Source organism: Scomber scombrus, chromosome 9, assembly GCF_963691925.1.
Source record: "Scomber scombrus chromosome 9, fScoSco1.1, whole genome shotgun sequence".
NCBI classification, from domain to species: domain Eukaryota; kingdom Metazoa; phylum Chordata; class Actinopteri; order Scombriformes; family Scombridae; genus Scomber; species Scomber scombrus.
Genome location: NC_084978.1, coordinates 25,535,896 through 25,563,856, shown reverse-complemented (window position 1 = coordinate 25,563,856; position 27,961 = coordinate 25,535,896). Strand labels below are relative to the sequence as shown.

The window sequence follows — 27,961 nt, the reverse complement described above, 5'->3', positions numbered from 1 at the left end:
GTTGAGAAATGTATACTCATTATTGCGGGTAGCATGCAAATGCAGGTTTGCAACAGTTTGACGTTGTTTGGGGGGGGTAGCCTTCTTAAGGCTTGTTTATGTGTTATATGTAGTAGTTATGATGTCTTATTTGTTTTGTATACAGTTTGTGCACTTACTTGGGTTTGTTATCATCTAAAAGGGGTAGACACTGCTATTTTTGAAACGAGTAGTTCTAATGGCACAGAGTAATTCATATTTTGTCCCAGGTAAAGGTGACATGAAAATTATAAGCTGGAATGTTAAGGGTCTAAATCAGGCAGTTAAAAGAAAAAGGGTCCTCTCTCATTTGCAACACCTTGGGGTTGGTATTGCCTTTCTACAGGAAACCCACCTTCCAAATCAAGACCAGTCAAAAATTCATAAAGAATGGGTAGGGCAAATGTTTCATTCACAATTTAACTGTAAAGGTAGAGGAGTAGCTATACTCATTCACAAAAAGATTCCCTTCATTGTATCAAACACTATCTTGGACCCAAATAGCAGATATGTGATGGTTGTAGGAGAGCTGTTTCAACTTCGCCTAGTATTGGTTAATATCTACGGCCCGAATTTTGATGATGACCATTTTTTTAAAAAGATGCTAAACTCCATCCCTAATCTGGATAGTCATCATTTAATTATGTCTGGGGATTACAACCTGGTGATGGATTCCACTTGGGATCGCTCTTCTCAATTTGTACCAAGACCATCTAAATCGGTGCAAACAATTAAATCGTTCATAGATATACATAAATTAATAGATCCATGGAGATTTAAGCATCCCACTAAACGGGAGTATTCGTATTACTCTAATGTACATAAGTCATTTTCCAGGATAGATTTTTTTTTGGTTGACCCCTACTTGTTGAATGTTATTACAGATTGTAAATATGACCCAATTATTATTTCTGACCATGCCCCAGTGAGTATTAAAGTAACTCTTCCAATTCAGAGGACAAAACGGACATGGCAACTTGATACACTCCTGCTGGCCGATTCAGATTTTGTAAAGTTCATTGCAGAACAGATAGATTTCTTTCTGCAGGTAAACAGAACTGATAACATTTCAGCCTCGACTCTCTGGGAGACACTCAAAGCATATCTCAGAGGGCAGATTATTTCTCGTTCTGCTCATATTAGGAAAATGAAATATAAGAAAATTGAGGAGTTATCTTCAGAAGTTAAGGCTCTGGACGGACTCATAGCTGGTTCTCCGACCCCTGATTTGATTAAGAGGAGAGTAGGCATACAAACTGAAATTGATCTCTTAACTACCACTCAAGCAGAGAGGCTCATTCTTAAATCCCGTAGCAGATTTTATGAAGAGGGGGATAAACCATCCAAATTATTAGCCAGTCAACTTCGTCAAAAAGCAGCATCCCGTAATATTTCGCAAATTATGCTACCTGATGGCTCCTCAACAGAAGATCATCAGGCTATTAACAACTGCTTTAAAGAGTTCTACTCTAAATTATATTCTTCAGACTCAACATCGGATCACAGCCAATTTGACTTTTTTTTTTCTAATCTGAATATTCCTACAATTGACTCTGACTCTAAAGAGAGATTGGAAGAAAATCTGACGCTGGTGGAAATTAATAATGCTATAATGTCCCTTCAGAGTGGAAAAGCCCCTGGCCCGGATGGGTTTCCAACTGATTTTTATAAAAAATTCAAAGATAAACTTGCCCCTCTTCTTCTCTCAGTTTATGTAGAAGCACTGGAGAATAATATTCTTCCGCCTACTCTTCGCCAGGCATCTATTACACTGTTATTAAAGAAGAATAAGGACCCTTGTGACTGCCCTTCTTACAGACCGATTAACTTGACAAACTGTGATGGTAAAGTGTTCTCAAAGGTCATTGCACTCCGGCTTGAGACAATTCTTCCTCATATCATCTCGGAGGACCAGACTGGATTTGTCCAGGGCAGACAATCATATTTTAACCTGAGACGATTGTTTAATATCATTTACACTGAATCTAACACTCCATCTCCAGAAGCAGTAATATCGCTTGATGCCGAAAAGGCGTTTGATCGGGTCGAGTGGAATTATCTTTTTTATACACTTAGCAGATTTGGTTTTGGCCCTAGTTTCATTCAACTTATCAAGCTCATTTACACTGATCCTACTGCCTCAGTTTATACCAATGGTATCTCATCAGAGTACTTTCCTCTTCACAGAGGGACGAAACAAGGGGATCCAGTGAGTCCGTTGCTTTTCGTTCTAGCTATAGAACCACTCGCTATAGCTCTCAGATGCAATGATATTATACAAGGTATTTCACGTGGTGACCTAACTCACACTGTCTCGCTTTATGCAGACGATTTATTACTATATGTTACCAACCCTATTACATCTACCCCTGAAATCCTTAGAATCTTGCAGGAATTTGGAAATATATCTGGATATAAACTAAATTTTAATAAAAGCGAATACTTCCCCATTAGTGATAATGCTGGAGAATATCCTAACCTGCCATTTAAGTTGTCCGCCGAGTCCTTCACATATCTAGGTGTAAAGGTCACCAAATCCTATTACAGTCTATTTAAAAGTAACTTCACTCCTCTACTGGAACAGTGTAAACAAGATATTAAAAGATGGTCTATTTTGCCTCTTTCTCTCATCGGGAGAACAAATTCTGTAAAGATGACTATTGTGCCAAAGTTTTTATATTTGTTTCAGGCGTTGCCTGTTTTCATACCACAATCTTTTTTCAAGGCATTTAATCAAATTATTTCTTCCTTTATATGGAATAATAAACCAGCTCGCATAAGAAAAGAATTTATGGAAAGACCAAAAGGTGTAGGTGGGCTTTCACTTCCAAATCTGCGTACGTATTATTGGGCTGCAAATCTTAATGCCATTTCTCTGTGGTTAAAAGATTGGAATGATAAGATCCCCGCATGGCTCCAGATTGAAAAGATCACAAGCAGCCCACATTCACTCCCTGCCTTACTTTGTGCTCCCTTACCACCACTAGTTAACAATATTAAAGATAATATAATTGTAACTCAATCCTTACGTATCGTGAACCAGTTCAAAAGATGTCTGGGTATTCAGAGTATTTCTATTCACTCTCCAATAATACATAATCACCTTTTTCAGCCATCTTTATTGGACAATGGCTTCAAAATTTGGTATAATAAGGGTATTCATAGTATTGAAGACTTGTATGTTAACAACACTTTTGCTAGCTTTGAACAGCTATCCAGAAAATTTGGTCTGACCAATAATCATTTTTGGCGATACTTGCAGATTAGAGATTTTACTCGTAAAAAGTTTGCTAATTTTCCTACTCTTCCCCCTTCTTCCTGTTTGGATTCCCTATTAAGGGTTAACATGCTGAACAAAAGCAGAATATCATTTATTTATTCCCATATTATGGATTGCTGCAACCACCCTATTTCACATATACGAGAGCAATGGGAAAATGACTTGGGGGCTCAGATGTCCAACGAGGAATGGGATATGGCCCTTACTAGGGTACACTCTTCTTCCATCTGCTCTAGACATGCTTTAATACAGTTTAAAGTTTTGCATAGGTTACACTTCTCAAAAGCTAAATTAGCAAGAATATTTCCGAATGTAGACCCACTATGTGACAGATGTAAACAGACCCCAGCTACTTCTTATCATATGTTCTGGTCTTGTCCAAAACTTGTCCCCTTCTGGTCATCCTTTTTTGAAGTAATTTCTAACGCTTATGCTTATCACATCTCACCTTCTCCGTTGGTTGCTGTTTTTGGTTTGTTTTCTGACCCAACGGGATCTGTTCCCCCTGCTCATTTACAGAGGGTCATTGCCTTTTCCTCCTTATTAGCTAAACGCTTGATTTTATTCAAATGGAAGGCTGCTACTCCTCCATCTCATCACCACTGGATTCGGGACGTTATGCAGAACCTTAAACTGGAAAAGATCAGATGTACTCTCAATGGTTCCATCAACAGATTCCACAAAACCTGGGACTCTCTAATAACTTATGTGAACAATTTACCTGGTCTGGAACTGGAACTCTGAATCTTTACATCTGCCCTTGAACAAATTCTGTAATAAGAAGTATTAAGTGCACTTGTTGTTGTTGTTTTTTTTTTTGTTGTTTTTTTTTTTTTTTTTTCTTGTCTTTGCCTGTCTATTGTCTATGACTAGTTTGTCACGTTGATTTTGGGTTTGAAATGTCTCTGTCTATTGTCGGGACTGTTTGTTATGGTTATTTGTAATACAGAGAATATGATTGTTTTATATGTTAACAGAAAATTACAAATAAAGTGTTTAAAAAAAAAAAAAACTGCAACTCTTCCTTTTAAGATACTCCAGCCGTTGTAGTTTCTGATCATCCTTCCTTTGTTCATTATATTATTTCCCCCTTTTTTTCCTTTCCTTTTGTGACTGAATGACTTTGACTTACGGCATATTGTCGTTTTTATATTGTACATCACAGAAGAGCTGGATGATTGTAAGATGGAAAGAAAGCAAGATGGAATGAAGGATATATTTTGGCAGTATTGAGAGAAATACACTACAAACCAGTGAACATATGATTTTGATAAGAAGAGGGTTGAACGGTTTAGTGCTCTGCCTCTTTTACTGGAAGTTCAGCACTTTATCTCTGTCAGGTGAGAGTCTGGGAGTAGTACTAAGTGAATCCATAGTGCAGGGAAACCCTTTTCCTCTATCCCTCTCTTTCTCTTTTTTCTTTAGTTGTCCCCTGTCATTTTAATCATGTTTCCCTTCTTTTCCTGACTCTTGCAACCCCATACCTTCTTTGTTCTCTGTTTTTACTGTCTGCTGTCATTTCCCTGCCTGTACTCTCTCCCTCTGTGTCTCTAATGTGTTAACAGAGGCCTGGTAAAGCCATTTGAGAGCAGGAGCAGGAGCAGGAGCAGAGTTAGCTTTCACCTGTGACCACAATACCTTGATACCGGAGATTTGACACTGAATGGACTTTTACTGCTCTGTAAGATCAAGGTAGTAGTATGTGAGGGTCGCTGAACAGCTCTGCATAACACCCAATAAAATAAATGCAATAGCTTTTCAACATGTCATTTAGATTATAGAACCATTGACAAAAATGTACACAGACAACATGGGAGATTTATATAGTATTGCTTATGACCAATGTTAGAAATTGGCTCTTTTTTTTAAAGTGTTAAGTGTGTTTTTATGATCTTGGGCACAAGATGGCAGAGTCATTAGAGACGTCAGAGCACAGGTTCAAGCTCTTGCCTCAAAAAAGCATGCCTCCTGCTCTAGTGTAAATCCCTCCCAGTTTCAAGGGGTCTGTTCTCTGGTTAACCCTGACCTCTGACCTCACTGTGAAAGGAGCAATAATGATGATTATCACGGGGGTTATTCATTCATCAAATCAACCTTTTTTTAATACTTCCAATCAGACAATAAAGTTGAACGAATAAATAGTAATAATTCCCAAATTCAATTTCGGAAAAGGTAACATCTCCTTGACCTCCACTTTCCCAGCATGTGGCTTCACTGCAACATGTGCCTGGTTATCGCTCTGTTGGAAAATATTCATTTGATATTAAACTGTCTCCGATGGTGAGCCAGACTGACCCTTATGTAGGTCAATGTATTTGTCAGATTAGGATGTCCAAACTCTGTGTGTGTGTGTGCATGTGTGTGTGTATATAAAACGTGATTATTAATCTGTCATTGGAATGATAATACCACATAAGGGGTCCTGGTTGCATTGTAAGGCAGCTTCCTCCTGTATTTCTGTAACACAGCTGTTATGTGAATTAGCCTCCCTGTGACCAGAGACACACAGAGATAGAAGACGGAACTAGAAACCCAAAACTGCCCTCTAATGACTTCAAATATGTGTGTGTGTGTGTTTGTGTGTGTGTGTGTGTGTGTGTGTGTGTGTGTGTGTGTGTGTGTGTGTGTGTGTGTGTGTGTGTGTGTGTGTGTGTGTGTGTGTGTGTGTTGTTAAGCTCTACCTAGGAATGCTTCTCTTTCTCCACTTAGTCTTTCTGTCATCAGAGTTTGTTGTCTCATCTATCAGGTTTGTGGGAGCATGAAGCACATTAACATTTCAACCAGCATAATGATTGCCAAACCACCTGGCAATGTGGCAAACCACAACTGTTAAGTGGTTATTTTCCATTATGCCATCTACTGCATTTGATTATGTTCTTGTGTTTGTTTCAGCTACCAGAGTCTGACTCTGAAAAACCCCAAAGCTGACAGATGGTGTATCTATTATATGTCTAAAAATATACACGTATTCCTAGTTTAAAACGTGATTATCTTGGATAAGAAGGGATATACGCTCACCAATGAATGCTGTTATCAAGACTTGCAGGATTTAAACCTATGTTCAAAATTCTCTGATGTGTTTTATCTATCTTCAGGGTGAATAGTATGGTATCAGTATAGCTGCTACAGTTGACAGATTTTTCTCACTGCTCTCACTGTCTCTATTCTACTGCTCTAATTTTCTTTCTCATTCTATCCTCACTTGAATTGTGGGTGTACCAGCTTGGACTTGCACAAAATAGTTATAACTTCAATGTATTTTGCAAGGCATTATGGTAATTTTCTCTTTCATCTTGTCAATCTGAAGATATTTTATAGCCGTTCCAGGAAATCAATAGTTGTCAGAAGTCAAGAGATGACACCTCAGATGAATATTTATGGGTGCACGTGTGTATCATAACACTATTTCCGCTCTTGATGTTGATTTATAAATCAGTTTCAGAAACAGAAGGAAATTAACATTGTGTGTGAAAGAGGCCAAAAACAGCTACCTTAAAGCTGCTCTACTGAAGATTTAGTTCCTCTCAGTTCTAAGGCAATTTTTTTGGCATCTTTCAGTTCATCATGTTAGTTTTTAATGCAACAGCAGGTAGCTGTTTTCAACAAAAATGTTATGAAAAAACTGACTGTGCTAAAAAAAAATCCCAGCACCAAATAGACATTAGCAACTAGGATGAAAGGATAGTGGAACATTTCGCAGCTAAAGAGCGATATCCTTCCCTCAGAAATAAAAGGAATGTGAATATTGAAGTGATGTTCATCAGGTGGACACAAACATGAGTCCAAATTCTCATGCTTAATGCTGTAATCCATATCTGCTGGATGTTTAATGGGTAACTGTTTGCTAACAATTTTCTATGGCACCTTTATAAAGTGAACTGTTGGGTTCATGGCTTGTTTTCACTGCCCCAAAGTGCACAAAAATCTGTTGATGCAGGTGGACTATTATGTCATTTCTATTTTGTTTTTATCTATCTATCTATCTATCTATCTATCTATCTATCTATCTATCTATCTATCTATCTATCTATCTATCTATCTATCTATCTATCTATCTATCTATCTATCTATCTATCTATCTATCTATCTATCTATCTATCTATCTAACAATCCAATACAAATGAATCCTATTTTGAAGAAGCTTGCCATATTGAGTTTTTGTTAAGACATCTTTTATCTCTGCATCTAAATCAATGAACCTCTTCCTGCAGGTGTATTAATGGCGTGAGCAGTCAGACAGCCATCCAGTCATGGCGCTGAGGTGGTGTGCCAAGATCTTCTGCAGGTTGGCTGCAGCGTGGTTTCCCCTGCTCTTCTCATCACTGCTATGGCAAACGGTGAACTTATTTATTGCAGACTCAACTTCATGTAGAAGACAATGGTTGATTGTTCAAATCACCATAGCGTGACCAATAAGAATCAGTCGGAAAAAAAGACAATCTATCCAAATGAAACTGGCTGTAAAGAACATGTCATGTGTGTGTTGAACAATTGGCTTACAAGTCAGTTCCATATCACAAGTGGCCAGTAGTGACATTAATGTTTTTATGATAAGAATGATTTCTATTATATTGTATACAATGTATATTTACTGTATTTCCTAAAAATACAGTTTTTCTAAGGGAATCTTGACTTTTGAGAAAACTCTTTGCTCAAAGTTACAGGAATCATGTTAAAACTTAGAAACAACATGCTTCATGTAAATGAGGCCATCATGATAATGCACCTGGTCTTCTTTTATTCTAGCTCCAAGTATGCACTCTGGTATTGATTTCTTTCCAAACTGTCTAGTGTCTACATAGGTCTGAACCTATTCTGTTACTTCTCCTTCTCCTATCTCATCTTTATTGAATTTGCCTGTCCTTACTGCTTTCTCATAACACCAACCAATCATCCATGCCACATCTTTTCTATTCATAACATCCTTTCTGAATGCTTTCTTTTATTTACCCTTGCCTTTCATCTTATCTTGCCTCTCTTCTCATATACCTCCTGCCTTGTAGATCTCCCCTGTCCATGCCGTCCCATCCTGCCCGCGGAGTTGTACCTGTCCAGGCGTTAAAGAGGTCCACTGTACGTTCAGACACCTCACCACGCTACCAAAAACCTTTCCTAAAGACACACAGAGGCTCAACCTGGGGTAAGACTCAATCACATTTCCACTGTACACATACACACAGAAGCAGTCAGACACAGTTTTTAATGCTACTCCAAGGGGGAGAAAACCAAACACACTGCAGGAAATAGTTTGGAATGTGGTGTAGGTGATTTGTCAGAGAAATGTTTTCTTTAGCTAACAAATGATCAACACTGCCTCCAGTAACCAAAAACCAAAACGCTGAGGCAAGTGCTTTTTGGTAGATTTTTGGTGTTAAAGCATGAATTGTTCTTTTAAGATCACTTTGTTATGCCATGGATTCAAGAGAAATTACAATCAAGCCCCAGGTGGTGGGATCATGAAAACATATTGCTGCTTGCCATCATTTTTTTGTTGTCCGTCTGCCTTAAGAGCAAAAGAAGCTAGTTTAACACCAAAGAGAGCAGTCTAATCAGCTGGATAATCAGCATATAGCCTATGGTGTATTTCAGTTGACAACATCTGCTTTCAACCCAAAAGATAAGGGCTTAGCACCAGCATGTGGTACTAAACTGACTCTGAAGGGAATAAATCTTCTAATCACTTCCATGTGGGTCTTTGTATTGTGGACGGTGCTTTCACTGCCCTCCAGTACAGCAGCGAAATAGCCCAGCCACTGTTTTGTATGCAACAAATTTCCTTGTCTAATAATTGGCTCCAAACAATACATATTTACATGGCAAACGACTTGGCAAGCAGCAGCCGGACCTACACTATTGTTAACAGGCGGCTTTTCATTTGCATGTGAGGCTCTATTGTGGGAAAAGGCTATCACTACATTTCAGGTGGATTATGTTTGTGCTCAGAGTAGCTCTCCAGCCCATAACTGCTGGATCTAATGCTTTGATGTGCTGAAGCAGTTTAGGTAAATGGTCACAAAGGATACTTTATATATTCCGTGCCAAGCTTCAGTCCACAGGAGGCAAACTGTCTCCATATGGGCTCCTGTACTGTGGGAACAGCTATCACAAGAATCCAGATAATCTCTTAAACCAAGACTAAATGCATATTCTGTTACATAACCAGCAATGAATTGTAAGGACTGTGATGAGAAGAGTTTGGCAACAGCAAGTGTTATATTAATATTAAATTACACTACCCCCTTCAGGTCAAATTGAATGAAGTAACAGATACAAGAGAGTGTTCTGGCCTCTGTTTAATGGATCTGCCTTTACCTGTTGCAAAGAGATATTGCAGTGTGTAAACACCTCCAAAACTGTTACAGCACCCATAAACAGATATGTAGACTATAATATATCATTTTGGATGCACAACATAACAATCCAATAGTTAGAAAATGGACATGATTTCCACATGGCAAGCACAATGCATGAGAGGCTAATTCTACATCTACATAATGATTCTGCAATCTGTTTTATTTTTTCCTTCACACTGCTGTCACTTCACCTCTTATAGTGAGAGGTTTTTTCTTCAGAGAACAGTTCAATGACAGCTATTGTATTCTCTAGTTCTGGTTCCCTATTGATTCCTGATGGCTGTGTCTTTCTCTGAATCTGTTCTTATGGGAATACAGGGAATTTCTCAATGACGCCTCAGCATAGCAGATATTTAAAGGAGACCAGATCTTCAGAGAGCTGACAGACACTAGACCACCCTGCTATATTTAGCTCAAAATACAAGGCTTTTGGTATATATTCACACAAGGCATGTTTGGACTGTTTTATTTACACTCTGGGGCCTGTACACTTTTAGCTTAGGCAATGTTGATTGAATTCAAGTGGAAACAGCACTAATAAATCCAAGTCCGGAACTTCTTTCAAAGGAAATGTGTTGATTGCTCAGAGATTGACATGGAGGTTGGTACCGACCACCCACATGAAACAAACCTAAACCAGAAGAATTTGTGTCATATGAAATGGGTGTTGCCATCTGATAGCCAGCAGTTTGTCTCGCTTAGAATGCCTGGCATAGCGACAGTGGGGTTTGGGATTAAGAAGTTTCTTCATGTACTCAAACCAGACCGTCCTAACAAGAAAAATGACAGTATAGGTCGTAAATTCCGCCAGTAAAAATTCCCTATGGTTACATTTACATCATCTAGTGGCTGTGGTAATTATAACCAGTAGAAGTGACGTAATTCAGATGATGTCAATATAAAGTAAAACATTTCCATGAGCCGGTTGTGGCAGGTTGTGTGGATGGCTAGATGGATGGATGGCATAAACATGCAGGAGACCACTGTTCATTTCCCATTTCCAACAACAAGTGTCACGTTTTTAACTGCAAGTCAGGACAGTTTTTTAGAAACTGTAACTTTGATTGTTGTAGTGTTTTGTTGCTATTATGATGAAGGTTGCAAAACGTTAAGGGAGCAACTTTAACACACACAACATTTCAAGTCATGGTTTTAACCCAAATCATGATTTTTCCCTAACCCTAACCAAGTGGTTTGGTGCCTGACCCTAACCAGACCTTAAACACAGCACTGCCACACCATAAAACGTAAACATTTTTTACGATTACTACCAAAAGAGATGGCTTATTAGAAAATGCTCTTATGCATCATTCTGCAGCGTAGGTACAATGAAACTATGTGGTTGTTTCATTAAAATGATGTGTTGGTTCATACATATATGGTGATAATGAGCATTTGAAAACAGCACAGAGAAGCTGCTATGAGGTTGAAATCAAACTATCTCACGTTTCCTTAGCTCATGTCACCTCTAATTGCAAGGGCTGACAACTTCCCAAAACTGTCAATCTGGGAGTTTATGGGACTTGATGTTGCATCTAGTTAATTTGTAATTGGCCACAACTGAGCTTTTCAAACTACATACATAAGAGCAACAAAGAAAAGAAAAAGGTACACTAGCCAATCTTTTCATGTTATACTGCACCCCCAATCTGAGACTGTCAATTTATTGGTTTAAAGGCCATATTGAAAGTATTTGCTTCATTTTAAGACATGGTTTCATTTATTTAATTAAACACCAATCAAACTTGTCTCAATCAGATAATTGTCAGGCTTTAGACTTCATTGTGTTTCAATGTATAATTTGTTCTGTGGAATGTATGGGACAACTGTATACTGGAGGAATGCAACAGGTTTCGTTATGGTATATGAGCAAAGCACTAACACTGCCAGGGTTCGAAGTTCAGTTCCTAATGGGGAAAACTACACTAGAAATATGTGCATGGCACTGAAGGACATTCTGGATGAAAGTGGCCACTAAATGATATATTGTGAGCTGGCTGTTTTATTGATGGCAGTGGGGGAAAAAACTCCCATATGTGTTCAATCGGGTAGGGATAACTGCACCCTGGGAATGTAGGGTATTTTACAGCTTAGGAACTCACAACATGATAGTAGACTGTCAGACAATACTAGGCTGATTCCTGTAGCTGGAAAGTCTGACTAACTCTCACACTGAAATCACTCCAGCACTGTCTATAGACAGTGCTCTGTTGTATTCCTTTGATGAATAACGCATTTGGCTCTACCATCTGCTGTTCTATACCGTACTTGGCAATCGGTTTGACTCTTGGAAAGACATGCGTTGTTATGTGATGAAACCTAAAGACTCCAAGAAATGTTTCTAATAGTCCTTTGTATTTTGATTGCTGGCATGATTATGTACCCAAGCCCTATTCACACAGACCACTGATGCTTTAAAGTGTTACTTCGATGCTGTTGACAAGGAGGCAAAACAAATACCAGACACCCCTGTCTATACTGAATCACTTTTATATAACATTTTCCTGGAACAATGTCTACTGTACATCTTTCTTAGAAGGTTGAGAAAAAAATGTATCATGGTAACTCAGAATCTGTGTTTGTGTGCCTTCCTTGCACATGGTGAAGTTTTAAAAATGAGGAAATCATTAGGGGTCAAAGGTTGACTGACATTTTTGTCACCTTTCTTTCTTTTTTCCATCCCTCATTCCTTCCTATCTTTCATCCTTCAATTAAAAGGTCACATTGAACTAGAGACACATGCAGGCACTAACTGCTAATTTACTTTAATGTCCTATCCTTCTGACACCCTGCTGACCTTCTGTTACTCTTTCATCCCAGTAACTAGCCCTGTTTATTTTCTCTCTAACAGGTACAACAGCCTGACGGAGTTGGAGGGGTCAGAATTTAGGTCACTACGACAACTGGAAATGCTCATGTTGCATGGCAATGACATTAGCACGGTCCACCCTGGAGCGTTTTACAGCTTGAGATCACTACAGGTACGTGTGAGTGTATGTATGTCCTTGTATCTTAACCATAGTACTATCACTTAACCACTCCAAATGTGTCTTCTAAATCCGTCTCTTTGGGTTGTCTTTTCTTGTTGTGTTGGAATGAACTATTCATGACCGTAAAAGCAATGTTGTTTTAGTTTGGTAAAGTTTTCATGCCATAATTAATCCGAAAATTTGACACAAGTCAGTTTAACACTCTCCAACCTTGTAATTCTTTGTTTGAGTTTGTGTGGATAAAGGTGCTGAAAAAAACTGGATCAGGTTCAGACATACAGAATTCAGTTTTCTGCTGACAGGGCACTTAATTGATTGTTGCAATTTGTGTTCCACTGAACCATGAACTTGAATCCAAATTGACCTGAGAGCGACCAGACCTGCATCTGGGACTTAATTGTGTTGCGTCATTTTTAATTATGGCCCATAATTACGAAATAAATCCCATCAATTATGGGACTTAATCCTGCAAGAAGTTGCGGCTTCTTGGACGTTCTGTTTCAAATGGTTCCAACAGATCCAAGTCAAGAGAAAGTGGTTAATTACTTACGTTTGCTGATGTGCTGCCTCTAATTTATGCCAAACCCTCCCAGACTGTTTACATCTGTTATTTTTTTAAAGATCTGGCTCTGAATGGTAGCTGCAATAAATCTGGTTAAAAATTGACATGATAGGACCATTAATGAAAATTATCTTCAAATTCTGTGGGAAAGTTCACTTCTTCACTATATAAATCAAATACTCTTTCAAATGTGATATTTATTGTTTTATGTGGAAGAGCAAAGAGGAAATGATGGAAAACGCATTCAAATGTAGTGAGTCACACTCGAGCTAGTTAACACTTGGAGAACACACAATGAATGTACACATTGAGCCAATTCAAAACTCACCCCAATAGTAAACTACATTTAGTCCAGTCATTCTATAGGTTGCTTATTGCGTCCAAACACAATGTTGAAAAACCATCAGAAAAATCGTATACAGACTGAAGACCCTTGCCAATACATTACATTAAACTGAAGAAGATTGGACCCAACACTCAGTTTGAGCTGCATTCCTTGAGTTTTTGATGGAACAGTTATCCCCAAACACATCTAAAATTGGGGATGGGATGTTACTCTAATGTTACAATCATCTTTTTAGAAACACACTATCGAACCTGAATTAAGATTGAATCAGAATACACTAAATTGTGTAATGTAAATACTTTATTAATGGTGCCACATCCATTGAGAAATTGCTCCATTCTTTGCAGCTGTTCACATAGAGTATTTTAGCTGTTGTTTATTACTTTTAGTTTATTGTTTTCTGTTCAGACAATTCCCCTCTCAGATTTCTCACATTTCCAGCAAACAAGCATAGACAAGCTGGGTGTACACCACCTATCTAACATGTAAAAGCAAGTAGACAAAATAAGCAAATCAAAGCAGAAGAGAGTCAAGAATCTAGCAATATTAAGACATCCATATTTGTGTTACCCGTTGATGGAGTAGATGTAGAAGAACAGAGTATTATAGTTTTTCAGATGACCAGAAAGACAATTGAAATGGGATGCTACTTCTGTGCTGTCTGCTAGGCAACTGTTTTTTGGAGTTTGACAGTTTAAATGCTCAATAAATGTAATTTTAATACCAATTTTGCATTTTCTAGATCTTGAAACTGAGTTACAACAAGCTAACATCAGTGAACCCTGGTTTGTTCGAGGGTCTTGTTAGTTTGATTCGTCTCCATCTGGACCACAACCTCATTGACTTTATAGAGCCATACACCTTCTCAGGTCTGACCTCCCTAAAACTCCTTCAGCTGGAAGGGAACCTTCTCAAAGAGATCCACCCTCATACCTTCATTACAGTGTCAGTACTAGGAAGCTTTTGGACTTCTGGACTCAAGTAAGAAAACCAAAAAGAATCGATATTTATGGTTGAATGATGATGATTTGATGAACCAACTAATACATTAGGCAAACATTTGAGAGGTTTTATGTGTGGATGTGTTTGCATGTGCTTAAGAACACGTTCCTCCTGTTTGAAAACATTTGTTATGGACTACAAAATGCATATAGCTGTGAAGTTACTATACATGTGCCTCATACTTCATAGGTACCATATTAATTTATTTGCCTTCGGCACAATACATGTAAAGATAGACTCCAGCCCTCTGTTACCCTGCAGACCAGTGAGTGAAGGAAATTATATAATGTTTTTGTCTCAGACACTTACACCTGTCGGATAATCTGTTGGAGCAGCTCCCTGCCGCAGCACTGAATACTGCTCCCAGGCTTGAGCTCCTCTCTCTGCATAATAATCCTTGGGCCTGTGACTGTCAGCTTCACTGGCTGATAGAGTGGGGCTCCACACATGAAGGTAAGGAGGCAAGAATGAGGAATCCAACTCCAGGAAATGTAACATGAATGAATGTCACATTTTCCTCATGTCCTTACTTGGAGGCTAAATGACTATAAACAACATCAAAGGCCAGAGGGATGATGGCAAGCTTTCACATTACATTTAATATATTTAAAAAATATTGATTAGTACAGCTTTAAGGAAAACTATTATATACGTGAAGATGTAGAACAAGGAGAGAATAGTAATATGAATGATAAACTTCTGTCAAGAACTCAATGTTAAACAATTTAATAATCTATATGAACACTACTGTAAATTAATCATGTAAATGGCACGACATAACATTTAATAACTGGATTTAGTGTATCTCTGGGCATTAGACAAATGTATTGACCTGTAAAAGAACACTATTCTGGCAGTAAGGCCATCCAGCTTCTGTACGACATATGAAAGACACAGCCACTCTCAATAAAGTGACTACTTTTGCTCCATATAATATCTAAAAAATTACATTTATTAATTTTCCTTAACTATTCTTTCTCACAAAGAGATTTACATACATGCATGCTCTTTCTCATTTGTCATTGTTTTGTTACACTGTCCCCAATCATCCTCAACCAGTCCCTTAAATTAACTGTTTGTGTAACACATAAAACAGTTTTGACAGAAATATTTTAGTGGACGCATGAACCATCACTGAACTCAAACTTACAAATAGATACAATTGTATTTGCATTTTCCAAACCCCTATAATCTCAAATTTCTGTTTTATTTTTCACATCCCACCTTCTTTGTATATCTTTCATTCTCCTACTTTACTACATCTCATCTTTTACCTGTATGTACCCCCCCAAAACTGCACTTTCCCTCTTACCTCCTATCCCTTACCATCTAATTCCTCTGATTTTTCTTTCCATCCTTCCATCTTTTCTTGCCTCTGGCTCTCTCCTCTTTCTCTCAGGGGTAATAAAGTGTAAGAAGGAACGGGATCCAGGTTCCAGTGAGACTTGCCCCCAGTGCTTCTCTCCTCAACCTCTGAACGGGACCCTCTTGGAAGGGTTGACTCAAGACAAGCTTACCTGTGAAAGGCCAGCTCTTCGTTCCACCCTAAAACAGTGGGACAATCCTTTGTGGGCTGAATCTGAAGCAGAGCCTGACCTCCCATACACGCGTGACTTTGAAAAGCCTTTAGGCAACCTTATCTTGGTTCTCTCTGACAGCCATGGAAACAATGCTCATGTGGCATGTGATGTGCGCCACCCTGGAGAGAGTTCACCCATGACTTGGACAGTAAATCCACATTCACGCGGGGAGTTATCTGTCAATGTATCACTGGTGACTGTCCTTGAGTGTGAGATTGATCGGGAGACGTTGCAAAATCTATGGCAATTGGTTGCATATTACTATGAAAGCCCTGCAATCTTGGAGAGAGGTCAACAGAGAGGTAACAACAGCAGAGCAACCTATCAATATGCCCAAACTGTGAATGAAAATTCCCCATATTTCACAGAATTAAAAGGTTATTTGGTAGGAGAACCCTCATGGCTGCTTCAACCCAGAGTCACTTTGAGACTCAATAGAAAGCAGACAACAACCAAGAAACTGGTAATGGATTTCACCACAGTGATCACCAAGAACATCAACAGCTATAGAGGGCAGGATGACAATGACCTTACTTCTTCCTGGGCAATGATTCGTCGTGGGACAGCAGGACGAATTCAGACTGCTCTTGAGGGTTCAAAGGTTCATTTAGAATGCAGTATTGTGACTTCAGATCAGGAGGTGAAAGTAGAGTGGATGTTTCCTGATTTGTCAATTATGGAAGATGCAACTGACAAATTTGAAATTTCTGAGACAGGGGCGCTTATAATTATGAATGCCACACAGTCTGATTCAGGCATCTACCACTGTATGATCAGAACTAAAGCCGGTGTGGATTTAATGCCCCTAAGGCTCACCATTAAAGAACGCTCACTCAGCCCTACTGCTTTCAATGGACAGAAAATTATTGTAGAAAGAGGACGCTCATTGTCTCTCCCTTGTGAGGTGACCTCAGTCCAGCCCAGTCAAACTATGTGGTACCTGCCCAAAAACCAAATTCTTCTTCCCACACAACAGACGAGACGGGCAGAAGTAACAGAAAATGGGACTTTGGTGGTAAGGAAGTTGACACAAGATGATGCAGGGGAATATAGCTGTTTGGCCTCAAATCTGTATGGAGTTGACATGCTATCACACATAGTAGAAGTCACAGGGGAAAAGGCCTCTGAAAAGTCCAAAGTAAAGGAAGAGAGAGAGCAGCCCATCTTACCAGTTCATGCAGAGGAAGGGGAGGGTTCAGGGGGAGATTACCAAGAAATTATACGTCCTTTTGCAACGCAGTTCCCTAAGAGTGTAGGAACACAACAAAGGAATCCTAATGGAGTTTCAAAAAGGATAAGAATGAAAGATTTGAAGAGAAAACCTAATAAATCTGTTAAGGAATTAGATCCAAACCGCTGGGCAGAGATATTAGCCAAAGTTAATGCTAAGCCAAGTGGTGCGCTGCCTACAGAGCAGTCACTACCAGAGCCCAGCACTGTAACTGTCCAACCAAGTCCGTCCAGACCTGCAACTACAACTGCCACCCCTACAACTGCTAGCAATTTCCCATATACTACTCTTCCTGATAATGGGATACAGCCAGAAGAATTTCCCATCACCACAAGAGCAAAGATTGAAACTCATTCAACAGAGAAGAAAGGGGATAAACATAAGGAGTCTGAAACATTGAAAACACAACCAAAGGTTTTACAGCCTCCACCTCCTAGAAGCACAGAATCATCCCTACACCGTGTTGGTGGGATCACAGAAAAATCTGAAACTATTACAGACTCTCCTGTTGCTCGAACCCCTCAGCCAGTTGAACAGGCAGAAAATAAGCACTCTGGAGAGGGGAGACGAAACTCCAGCTTTGTTCCCGGTCGGCCAAACAGGAGAAGGCCGCCTTATAGACGAAGAAGACCACCAATGAGAAGAGTCCATCCGCACCTAAACCCATTCTACCATTCATCAAACAAGCCCAAAACAACTGTGCCCCCACCAACAACTACCATACCAACAACAACCACAACCACAACTACTACTACTACTACTACTACTACTACAACTACCACCACTACTACAACAACAACACCTGCTCCAACCACAGCCACAACTGCTGACTATGAGACAGATGAAGATGAAGGTGAATTTTATGAAGAATATAATTACAAAGATAGTGATAGTGTGGATGAAACAGAAGAATCAAACACTGAAACCCCTGATACCACTCGTGATCTTGACAGTAGTCTCACCACATTCCCATCAGTTAGAGAAAAAGATACCCATGTAGGTAGTTCTGTAGATAAATATAATTTACCTAATCCAAACACAATTGTTACTCCAAAGCTACAAAGTACCCCTCATACAACTGAATGGACTGATGAGGAAAAGGACACAGAGACTGTATACCTAAACAAATTAGAGAGACAGAAGGTGGAGATTAGAAAACAAACTGAAGAAAAGGGCAGAGATAATAAAAATCTTGCAGAAGAGAGTGAGAGTGAGGTTATAACAGCAATGGAGGGGCAAAAAACCCACAAACTAGACACAGAGGGCAATGAAAGAGAAACAGAAAAATCTAAAAAGGAGTGGGTTACACAGAGCTACAATTCAAGGGATAGCATCCGGTTAACAACCCAAAATAGACCAAGACCTAAAACTCGACCTTCAATGGAACAAAATACACCAACCCAAACAAAAATCTCATCTTCCAAAGTCATTACTTCATATTCAACAACAGGCAGAACAGGACAAGATGTCACTCAGATGGAAAATACGGAAGTGGATAACACAAAAGCACAGCCTGAGATCCACAGTTTCCCCATTATAGAGCCAGTTCATCCCTGGCTCCACCAGTACAACCAGGAAAGAGAGCGAACCACCTCTTCCAAGATATCCCAAACACACCAAGACAGAAACACTGGAAAACAGAGTAAAGTGAATCCAGACCGGCATTCCCAACTTCCTCGCGTACCCCCAACCTCCCGCTGGCCTGCACATCATCATCATCATCATCATCATCCTTACAATCCCCTTTACCCTTCCTGGCCAGGTCAAAGAACATTTCCTAATTCCAGGCATGGTAAGTGATTATTATTACATTTTGTTTTGAATTAGGTGTAATGACCAAATGTGATTGATAAAAAGCGTAACAGATAAATCGAAGAAGAGCGATTATTATATTAATTTGATCAGCTAATATATTCAAAAAAAGCAATTTATGTTGACTTTTTGTTATGTTATATGTCCCTGTAACCCTAGTTGGCATGCAGGTAAAATATATTTGATCAAAGGCTTATTTCCTGCTCCTAGGTACTGGGTCACACCTTGTGCCCACGCATCGACCACGGCCTTTGCCTCACCCCTGGGTTCACAGTCAAGTTGTCACCAACAGACCAGAAATAACAGCTGAAACAGTGAAGCCCACACCTACAGTTTCTGGACCATCTGGAAACTCTAGATTGACAATCTCTAGTCCCCACCCCAGGCATAATTTCCATCAAAATCATCACGTTGATAGCAGGACCCAAACCAGAGATCAACTGTTTCTATCAAGGCTGCGGAACAGATACAGACAGGTACGATGCTATGCCTAGTCTCTAAATGGTTATATAAATGTTATTATAGTATACACATGTACCATAACTTTAATAACCAACCAAGACTGTTAATTTGTCCTCCGGTATGTTAGATTATAAACTCAGCACATTTTAGGCTGAAATGGAAGCATTGGCATCCACAGTGTCAGAACACTTGGGTGTGACCTATACATATTTGGTAATACATACAGCATCGCTATTCAAGGAATTGCACTACAGGGCTTTCACACGAACAGCGCAAGTTTGAAATTGCACAGAGAAAGGACATTATTTCCAGTGAAGAGAACAGCTGTGCTCTCTCAGGCACTATGCCCATTTTCTGCAAGGTTTAGGGGCAAAAGGTCAGGCAGATGTTATGATGGCAATAATTTTACTGTAGATAAGACTGATGGAAAGGTACAATTTTTGCATTTTTTTTTTTATTTCATCAGTTATGTAACTGTAGAATCTGATCCAACTAAGATTCGAGTAAAAATGTCAAGCATTGCAGAAAAAAATCAGAGGTTAACGACTAGCTGTTGAAGAAAAACAACAGCTAGTAGTTAAAGACACAGGTGCTTTTCATGGGAGTTGGCTGAAATTGACAGAGCTTAAAGAAAAGTGAGTATTGAACTTAAATTTATCATGTGGGGGGAAAAAAACAAAATATATATAATGGGTTGATAATGTTCCTGTAACCTATTTACTGGATGTGATAGAAGGTTGTTGTTTGCTAACACAATAGCCAAATCAATTTATAGAGCAATATTATATAAAGCATATAAGCTTATTTCAAAGTGCTTCTTCCCTTCTCTGGCCAAAAATCAATTAGTGCAACATTAAATAATTTATATCAGGGTGAAAAAAGTACATTTTGCCATACAGAGAATCAGTACGTTTGGTTTGGACTACAAAGCTATGCCTTAATAAAAAAGAAAAAAACATGAAAGTTGCACACACCATAAGCAAGTTCATGATATGTTTATCCAACTTACTTTATTTTCAGGTCAGCCTATCAGTTAAAGGCTTCTGTTAGCGTAGATAGAGCATATAGAAATGGTGTAGGTTGGTACTATAATACATGACGATCTTCATTTGGGTTTTTCCAGGCACAGCTCGATCGCATTGCTCAGCTAGGGAGGATGGTGACGCCCAAACCTCGCATTAGCAACCACAATCCTTCATTCCCTATCACACCGAAACCCAGCCCTCCATCCCGACAGAGACCGTACACCCCCAAACCACTAGTACCCGCTGCTTCCTACACCCTGCAACCTCTAAACCCTGCTAAACCTTCATCATCCTCATTTGCTGGTTTCATCCCGACCCCTCGTCCTCAGAACCCCACCGCCCCAGGGAATGGAGGTCAGCGGCCTGTTGGAGGTAGGTGCACAATTGCAGAGATTTAATTTATGTGTTTATAATGGAAAAAAATATTATTTTAATCAGTAATAATAATGTTACTTGCACTGTATAATTGTGTCTGTGGCAGGACGAATCAGCTCTCAGGGTCCTACAGCTGCACCTCCTTTCCCATGGGTATTGGGAGCTGGGGGTGGTAGGGTGAAGCCCCGCATTACCACGGTAACCACAGCTAGTGTGTCTGTGCTGGCAGAGAGTGATGTGGTTCTGCCTTGTAAAGCAACAGGGAATCCTGAACCTAACATTGCATGGACCAAAGTCTCCACAGGTAAGAGAGACAGATGGAAGGAAAAAGAAAAAGAAAGAGAATTTAAATCTCTCCATCCTCACTTATCCTTTATGTTCTGCCCTTAGGTGCCACCATCCCAGCTAACACCAAGCATGGTCCTCGTTTTGAAGTCTTCAAGAATGGAACTTTTGTAATCAGAAAAGTCCAGCTTCAGGATAGAGGCCAGTACCTCTGCGCGGCCCAGAACAGGTTGGGATCAGATCGCGTGGTGATCACCTTAGCAGTCCAGACTGAGGCACCAAAGATCCAACCTCCCAAGTCCACAGAAATAGCAATCTACTTAGGAAAAAGTCTGACACTTGACTGCCTTGCTTCTGGAAAACCACCAGCCCAAATTTCCTGGATTCTTCCAGACAGAACATTTATTCGTGAAATCGGAACTGTTCACACCCTCCTCTCTCCAATGTCTCTGCTTCAAAATGGAACCCTGCACATGCATTCTGCCAATTTCTCGAGTAAAGGGGACTACAAATGTATCGCAAGCAATGCAGCAGGTGCTGATACAATTACTTATCATCTCCATGTGGCAGCTTTGCCTCCAAGCATCAGTGAAGGAGCAATGGATGCTGTGACCATTCAGCCAGGTAGAGTACAGAAATATTAAGCCATAAAAATAAAAAAAATTAAAAAGAATCCCTAATCTTCCTGTTCCAAAGGTCGTCCCTGTGATATAACTGACAGTAAAATGTTCATATCATATTCGAGTACTCTAAACTAATAAAATCACATCCAACTAGGCAGGAGTGTATACGTCCATTGCTCTGCAAAGGGTGAACCGGTGCCGGCTCTGAAATGGATACTGCCAGCTGGTGTCCATGTGAAGCCATCACAGTTTCTGGGACGCCGGCTCTTTGTCTTCCCGAACGGGACACTTTATGTGAAAAATGTTTCACCAGCTGATGCAGGGGGGTATGACACCTACATTTCTTTAAGCCTACTTTCACGTGATTGTTCCTGTCTATACACCGGTTAAACGCATGGTTGAATATGTGCAGTTACTCTACTCAAAGTCAAGGATCTGCTTTTAGTTGACCTACTTAGATAATTAGAATTTGTTCTTAACTTCACATAGATAAATAATACTGTCAATTTAGGTGTTTCCCTCTAAACTTTGATGTCAGACAAATTAAAGTTTGTGTTTTTTAAAAGTATATTTTTTCTAAAGCTTGTGAAATTGGCAGTATAAGATGTATACATTTTTTCTTAACCAAAGTTGAATGGTTCCCAATTGATGTATCCTGATGACTGTGGCTCTGTCTTTACCTCTGATGGCATCAGCAGTTTAACACTTTTGAAGTATAATCTAGAAAATCACCAGCATTAAAGTTCAACTCTAAGTAGGAAGACTAATCAGTTAAAAATCCCCATCTGCTTGTCATGGGGGATTTTAAACTGGGAGTTTAAAATGTATTTTTCCACAGGTACGAGTGTGTAGCCACTAACACTGTAGGCATTGCCAAAAGAACTGTCCAGCTGGAGGTGAAGACAGATTCCCTGTCCCTCACCCATCAGCCTCCTCCTCTTCCCATCCCTCCAACCCAGCGCCATGCTGTGCCATCCCGTAAGCATTCTGTCTCAGCTATGTACGGTTCTGCTGTCTACCTCCACTGTCCAGAGTCTACTGGATCCACAAGAGGGACCATCTGGCAGTTACCCTCTAATATCATCATCGAACACCGATACAGGTAACTGAAATCTAATTTTGTTACTTTATGAATCAATTAATTAATGACAAAATTATATATTGAACCCATATATAGATCATTAAAGTGACTGCTGGCTGCTTTTATCTCAAACCCCCACCCCCCAACCCCACCATATCTGCCATCAGTCCAGAGAGACCTATTAAAGTTTTCCGTAATGGGACTCTGAGAATACTTCAGCTAACGGAGCAGGATGGTGGAAATTATCTGTGCGTCTTTCAGCGGCCTAATGGGGAGGACATGGAGCTTTTCCAGGTATGAAAAAGACAGATAATGACTTCAGGCAGGTTCATTTTTCTGCCAACTGTTTTCCATTATTCTCTGTTTAATTTTTTGAATGAGAACACATTTTGTTCATTAGGAATTCCTGCCTTGTTAATTACTATCAAAGTCAATGTTATAAAGAAGTCTAACTTGTCTTTACGCCTTTCCTCAAGAATAAAAGATGTGGTCACAGTTGACAATAGGATTTTCATTTTTTTGTATATGGACTGACAAAAGCTGAACATTCAGTGATCAAACTTCAGTATGTCTCCATATTTTCTGTGTCTTCACTGAAACGTTCTTTCACACAAAGTATACAGCAGATTTGATAATACAATGGTGGTAGTGATAAATGTGAAACTAATTTTGCTATTCATAATATAACGATATTTGCAAATTTGCATTATCAGGTGGAGGTGTTAATGACACCTCCCAGAATTGAACATGTGAGGACTGCACAGACCAGGGTCACCTTTGGGGAACATTTTCAGGTAACTAAGTGTTTTAAAAGTTTTGTTTATTCTATTATATATTTTTACACATTATACTTTTAAAAAAGTATCTTAAAGTACAATTAGTTGATTTTGCTCACTAACAAGCTGTAAACACAACAATGATATATTAACACCTTATAGAGCTGATATTGTAAACATTGTCTATTCATATATCCACCGTGGCAAACACTGATCAATATTAGCATTCATTTTGCAGTTGTTTTTCTGTCCACCTGACAAAAGTATAACTTCTCATTCGAGTTCTGTTATGGCCTGGCTCTTTAGCAGCAAAGTTATGCAATGATCACCGCTAGTTAATAACTGCGTCTAGTTGATGAGAACTGTGAGAGTGAACCAAACCTGTAAAGTCTGCAACCAAAACAGTAATCTGATGTAAAATGCTCTGCAGGACTGAGGGGAATTGTAGTCAGATTATACTATGAACAACCTGTTCCATATAAAGACATTTGACCAATTGTTAGTGTAAAAGTATTAATAATATAAATACACAGTAATAAAGTGAGTAAACATATAACCCTGCAAAGAATTCAACTGTGTCAGTTTGTTTAATTATTAATGCAAATAACAACTTCTAGCACTACTGTAACATCAGTATCATTAAGATGAAGATAAAAAATCATTCATTCATTCATCCAATTATTTTTGAACCTCATCCAATGGCTCTCTTGCTCCTTTGTCTTCTTTCAAGGTTGATTGTGTTGCAACAGGCCTCCCAGATCCAGAAGTTTCTTGGAGTCTCCCGGATGGAACCTTAATCAACAATGCCCTTCAGTCTGATGACAGTGGTCTTCGCAACCGTCGCTATGTTATTTTTGGCAATGGAACTTTACTTCTCCAACAGATGGGCAAAAAAGACGAGGGTGACTACACTTGTTATGCTAGAAACAAACTGGGCAAAGATGAAAGAAAGTTGAGTGTCAAAGTGGAACCAAATGCTCCACAAATTAAATTAAAATTACAATCACTGGTCACAGTGAAACTGGGAGCATTGGGTAAATTGAATTGTCAAGCAACTGGGGAACCTACACCAAGAATCATGTGGATATCACCCCGAAATGATGTGATACCAACATCATCAGACAAATTTCAGATTATGGACACTGGGATGTTAGTTGTAAAGAAAGTGACACTTGCTGATGAAGGAAAATACGTGTGTGTGGCACGAAATTCTGCAGGTGATGATGTTAAAAACATGAAACTTGAGGTTGAACCTCAGGAACCCTTTATCAATGGAATAAAAGGGAGGAGCACCACAAAGATTTGGGGGATATCCTACCAAACAGCTCTTTTGGACTGCAGGGTGGAAGGGAAACCTGAACCAAGAGTTTGGTGGCTTACTCCTTATGGCCACTCACTCCAGACACCCTATCTTGGCGGTCGCTTCCAAGTCCACCGAAATGGGAGTTTGGAGGTGAGAGGGGTGAGGAAAACAGATGAAGGGAGGTACACGTGTCTGGCCAAAAACCATCAGGGTGAAGCCTCACTTTTAGTTGAATTAGCTGTGGCATCCGTAGCTGAGAAACCAAGTTTTGCTGTTCCCAATATTGAAATCTTACCAGTAAAGCAAGACGGTGGGGATCTGAGCCTTGAGTGCCCTGCTCGCGGCAAGCCAAACCCAGAGTTTTCATGGATGCTACCGAATGGGACAATGTTAATGCCTGGTGTTAGACTACAACGCTTCACCCATCATCTGGGTAATGGGATTCTACAGATCTCTCAACCTGTTGCAAGTGATAAGGGAGTGTACCGGTGTCTAGCAAAAAATGTAGCAGGACAAGCGGAGAAACGTTATGCACTGGAAGCGGGTAGGAAACCGGTGATCAGAGGATCCACAGGTATGTCTTGTATCTTACATTGCAGCAATCTCTTGAGTTTGGAGCATGACAAGACTAAAAATCATTTTGAGAATCAATCAGATATATGGCCATATTTTCTTAATTGTATCATATCTTTAGTTGTATCTATCATTTTTGCATGGAATCTACTTACAGTACCATTGTATTTTACTTTTTCAGGTGGGATTAAGATCACCTATGGCCACAACATCAATTTACCTTGCACTGTGGACAGCTGGCCACAGGCATCAATCATGTGGACCCTACCCAACGGCCTTGTTTTGGATAAGCCTCAAACCATTGGTCGAGTATCTTTCCTCCCCAATGGGACCCTCCAGCTCAGACAGGTAGCCACCTTTGACAAAGGGACATATATCTGTAAAGCCTCCAACTCTTTTGGATCGTCAACACTATCCTATCCACTTGCAGTCATGGTTTTTCCACCACACATCACCAGTACACTGACCTCCATCACCAGAGTCAACAGAGGATCACCAGTGACGTTAAATTGTGTTGCGACCGGTACTCCCAAGCCGGATATTTCATGGACGTTGCCTGGACGCACCACGCTGGTTCCACATAACCGGTTCACAGTGCAGGGTGGGATCCACATGACAGAGGAGGGCAGTCTGGTAATACAGAACCCCGTGCTCACAAACTCTGGCATTTACAAATGCAATGCTAAAAACGCTCTTGGGACAGATTTTAAATCTACATACCTACAAGTTGTCTGAGTGACAGTTACCACGCTTTATTTTGAATGAAGAAACTCTCACAGCAGAAATCAAAGGCAGGATGAGGATTTCTCCATCAGGATTTAAGTATCTGTACAAGTGCTACAATGAGGATGTCCAACTGCAGTCAGCTTGAGGTATGAACAATGAAATGTTATGCTTGGGCTTTACAACGAATCTTCACCTGAAGTGCTTTTGGTAACTACAGTTTGTCAAGTTGTGGTGCAAATGTTACAGAAGTCTTTTAAACTTGGACTTTACCTGATCATAGTGCCCTTTCAGGTGTGCCTCTCTGGCCTTTACACGCCGTAACTTCACTTTTCATTAAGTTGTACTTTACAATACAAAATTATAGTTAACAGTACAATTTTAACTTGATGTTTGTTCTGGACTCTGCTCTCTGGGGATTGGTATATCTAAATGTTATGATATATACCCCTTGGATGTAGTATTTTCTGTCTGCAGGTTAATTACAATTTAGAGGTGTGATTTCAAATGTTCTGTACATGATAAATTGCCGAATGTTCATGTTACAGAAAAATGACTTTTAAGTGTTCCCGCAGACATTTTATTTTGGGCTTAACAATTTATCAGCAGTAATGAAGGGTGGAGATATAAATCTTACACATGGGTCTGTAATATACATTTTTCTATGAGAATACAAATATCCCTTATTGCTGCTCTACGGTGTGTACTGGCAAATTGTTTACTGTATGTATCAATGTCATTTATTCATGCTCATAATGGTATGAAAATAATATTTTGTAATGGCTACATTGTCAGCCAGCAGTAATTAATATTAACAATATTAATAATTGAAAGGCACCAATACAAAACAATGTATTATTTCAGTAATGAATATGTACGTTTATTTATAAGTAAAGAAATAAAATATACAAATATATATTGTTGTTTTTTAGCCTTGCTAACACTACTGCAAACTGTAGCATCACTCTCACAGTCTGTTACAGTTTAAATTTGTTATGATCAATTATTCATACAATGAATTATTTATTACCACCTTTGGAAACGTGACATCACGTCCTTTTTCGGAATGGAGTACTGGAAAGTTTTGTGGCATGGAAACATAATGTGACCACACCTTAAGTCTTATCTTTCAGTCAGTTGTCTCGTTCTTTTAAGGTAAAGTAACACAGCCTAATACAGATTTAACATTAAGAGTAATCACAAATGTTTCCCAAATCTTCTTTAAAGGTGTAACTATGCTACAAATTGGAGTTTGTGTGGGATTTCAGAAGTAAAGCAATTTTCTGTCTTATGTTGGGTTTTCAGTATTGAGGTCGTAAATCATAAGTATCATGTCATACAAAAAACAGCCAAAAGAATATTCAAGTAGGCTAAATGTTTGGTGTTATATAAGTGGGATTTTTTAAATAAGATTTGACCAAAAAAATCCACGGATATGGCATACTGATTTTTATCCTCACACAGACTTGATCTCTTATTTTACCCTTTAATATTCCTGTTTAAGCTTGAGTGGCAGCTGCTGTTTATCAGGTGACATTTCCTTGTGTGTGAAACCTACTTG

General features: G+C 39.3%; 1 protein-coding gene across 1 annotated transcript; it reads left to right on the top strand.

Moving 5' to 3' along the window:
• Positions 1 to 7,548: 7,548 nt before the first annotated feature.
• si:ch211-159i8.4 (matrix-remodeling-associated protein 5) lies at positions 7,549 to 26,478 on the top strand. The gene is made up of 17 exons (XM_062425962.1): positions 7,549 to 7,635; positions 8,302 to 8,438; positions 12,503 to 12,632; positions 14,292 to 14,530; positions 14,853 to 15,004; positions 15,951 to 18,787; positions 18,875 to 19,154; positions 19,385 to 19,650; positions 20,760 to 21,015; positions 21,143 to 21,340; positions 21,427 to 21,945; positions 22,099 to 22,270; positions 22,783 to 23,046; positions 23,193 to 23,319; positions 23,739 to 23,819; positions 24,532 to 25,678; positions 25,859 to 26,478. The coding sequence occupies exons 1-17, from the start codon at positions 7,549 to 7,551 to the stop codon at positions 26,410 to 26,412; spliced, it is 7,446 nt and encodes a 2,481-aa protein (XP_062281946.1). The 3' UTR covers positions 26,413 to 26,478.
• The last annotated feature ends 1,483 nt before the right edge of the window (positions 26,479 to 27,961 follow it).

Excerpts from the sequence above, each read along its gene's own strand:
- si:ch211-159i8.4 (XM_062425962.1), top strand. The coding sequence starts at position 7,549 with ATGGCGCTGAGGTGGTGTGCCAAGATCTTCTGCAGGTTGGCTGCAGCG. Across the intron at positions 18,788-18,874 it reads CAAAAATCTCATCTTCCAAA|CCTGAGATCCACAGTTTCCC; the intron begins GTCATTACTTCA and ends ACAAAAGCACAG. Across the intron at positions 21,946-22,098 it reads TGCTGTGACCATTCAGCCAG|GCAGGAGTGTATACGTCCAT; the intron begins GTAGAGTACAGA and ends ACATCCAACTAG.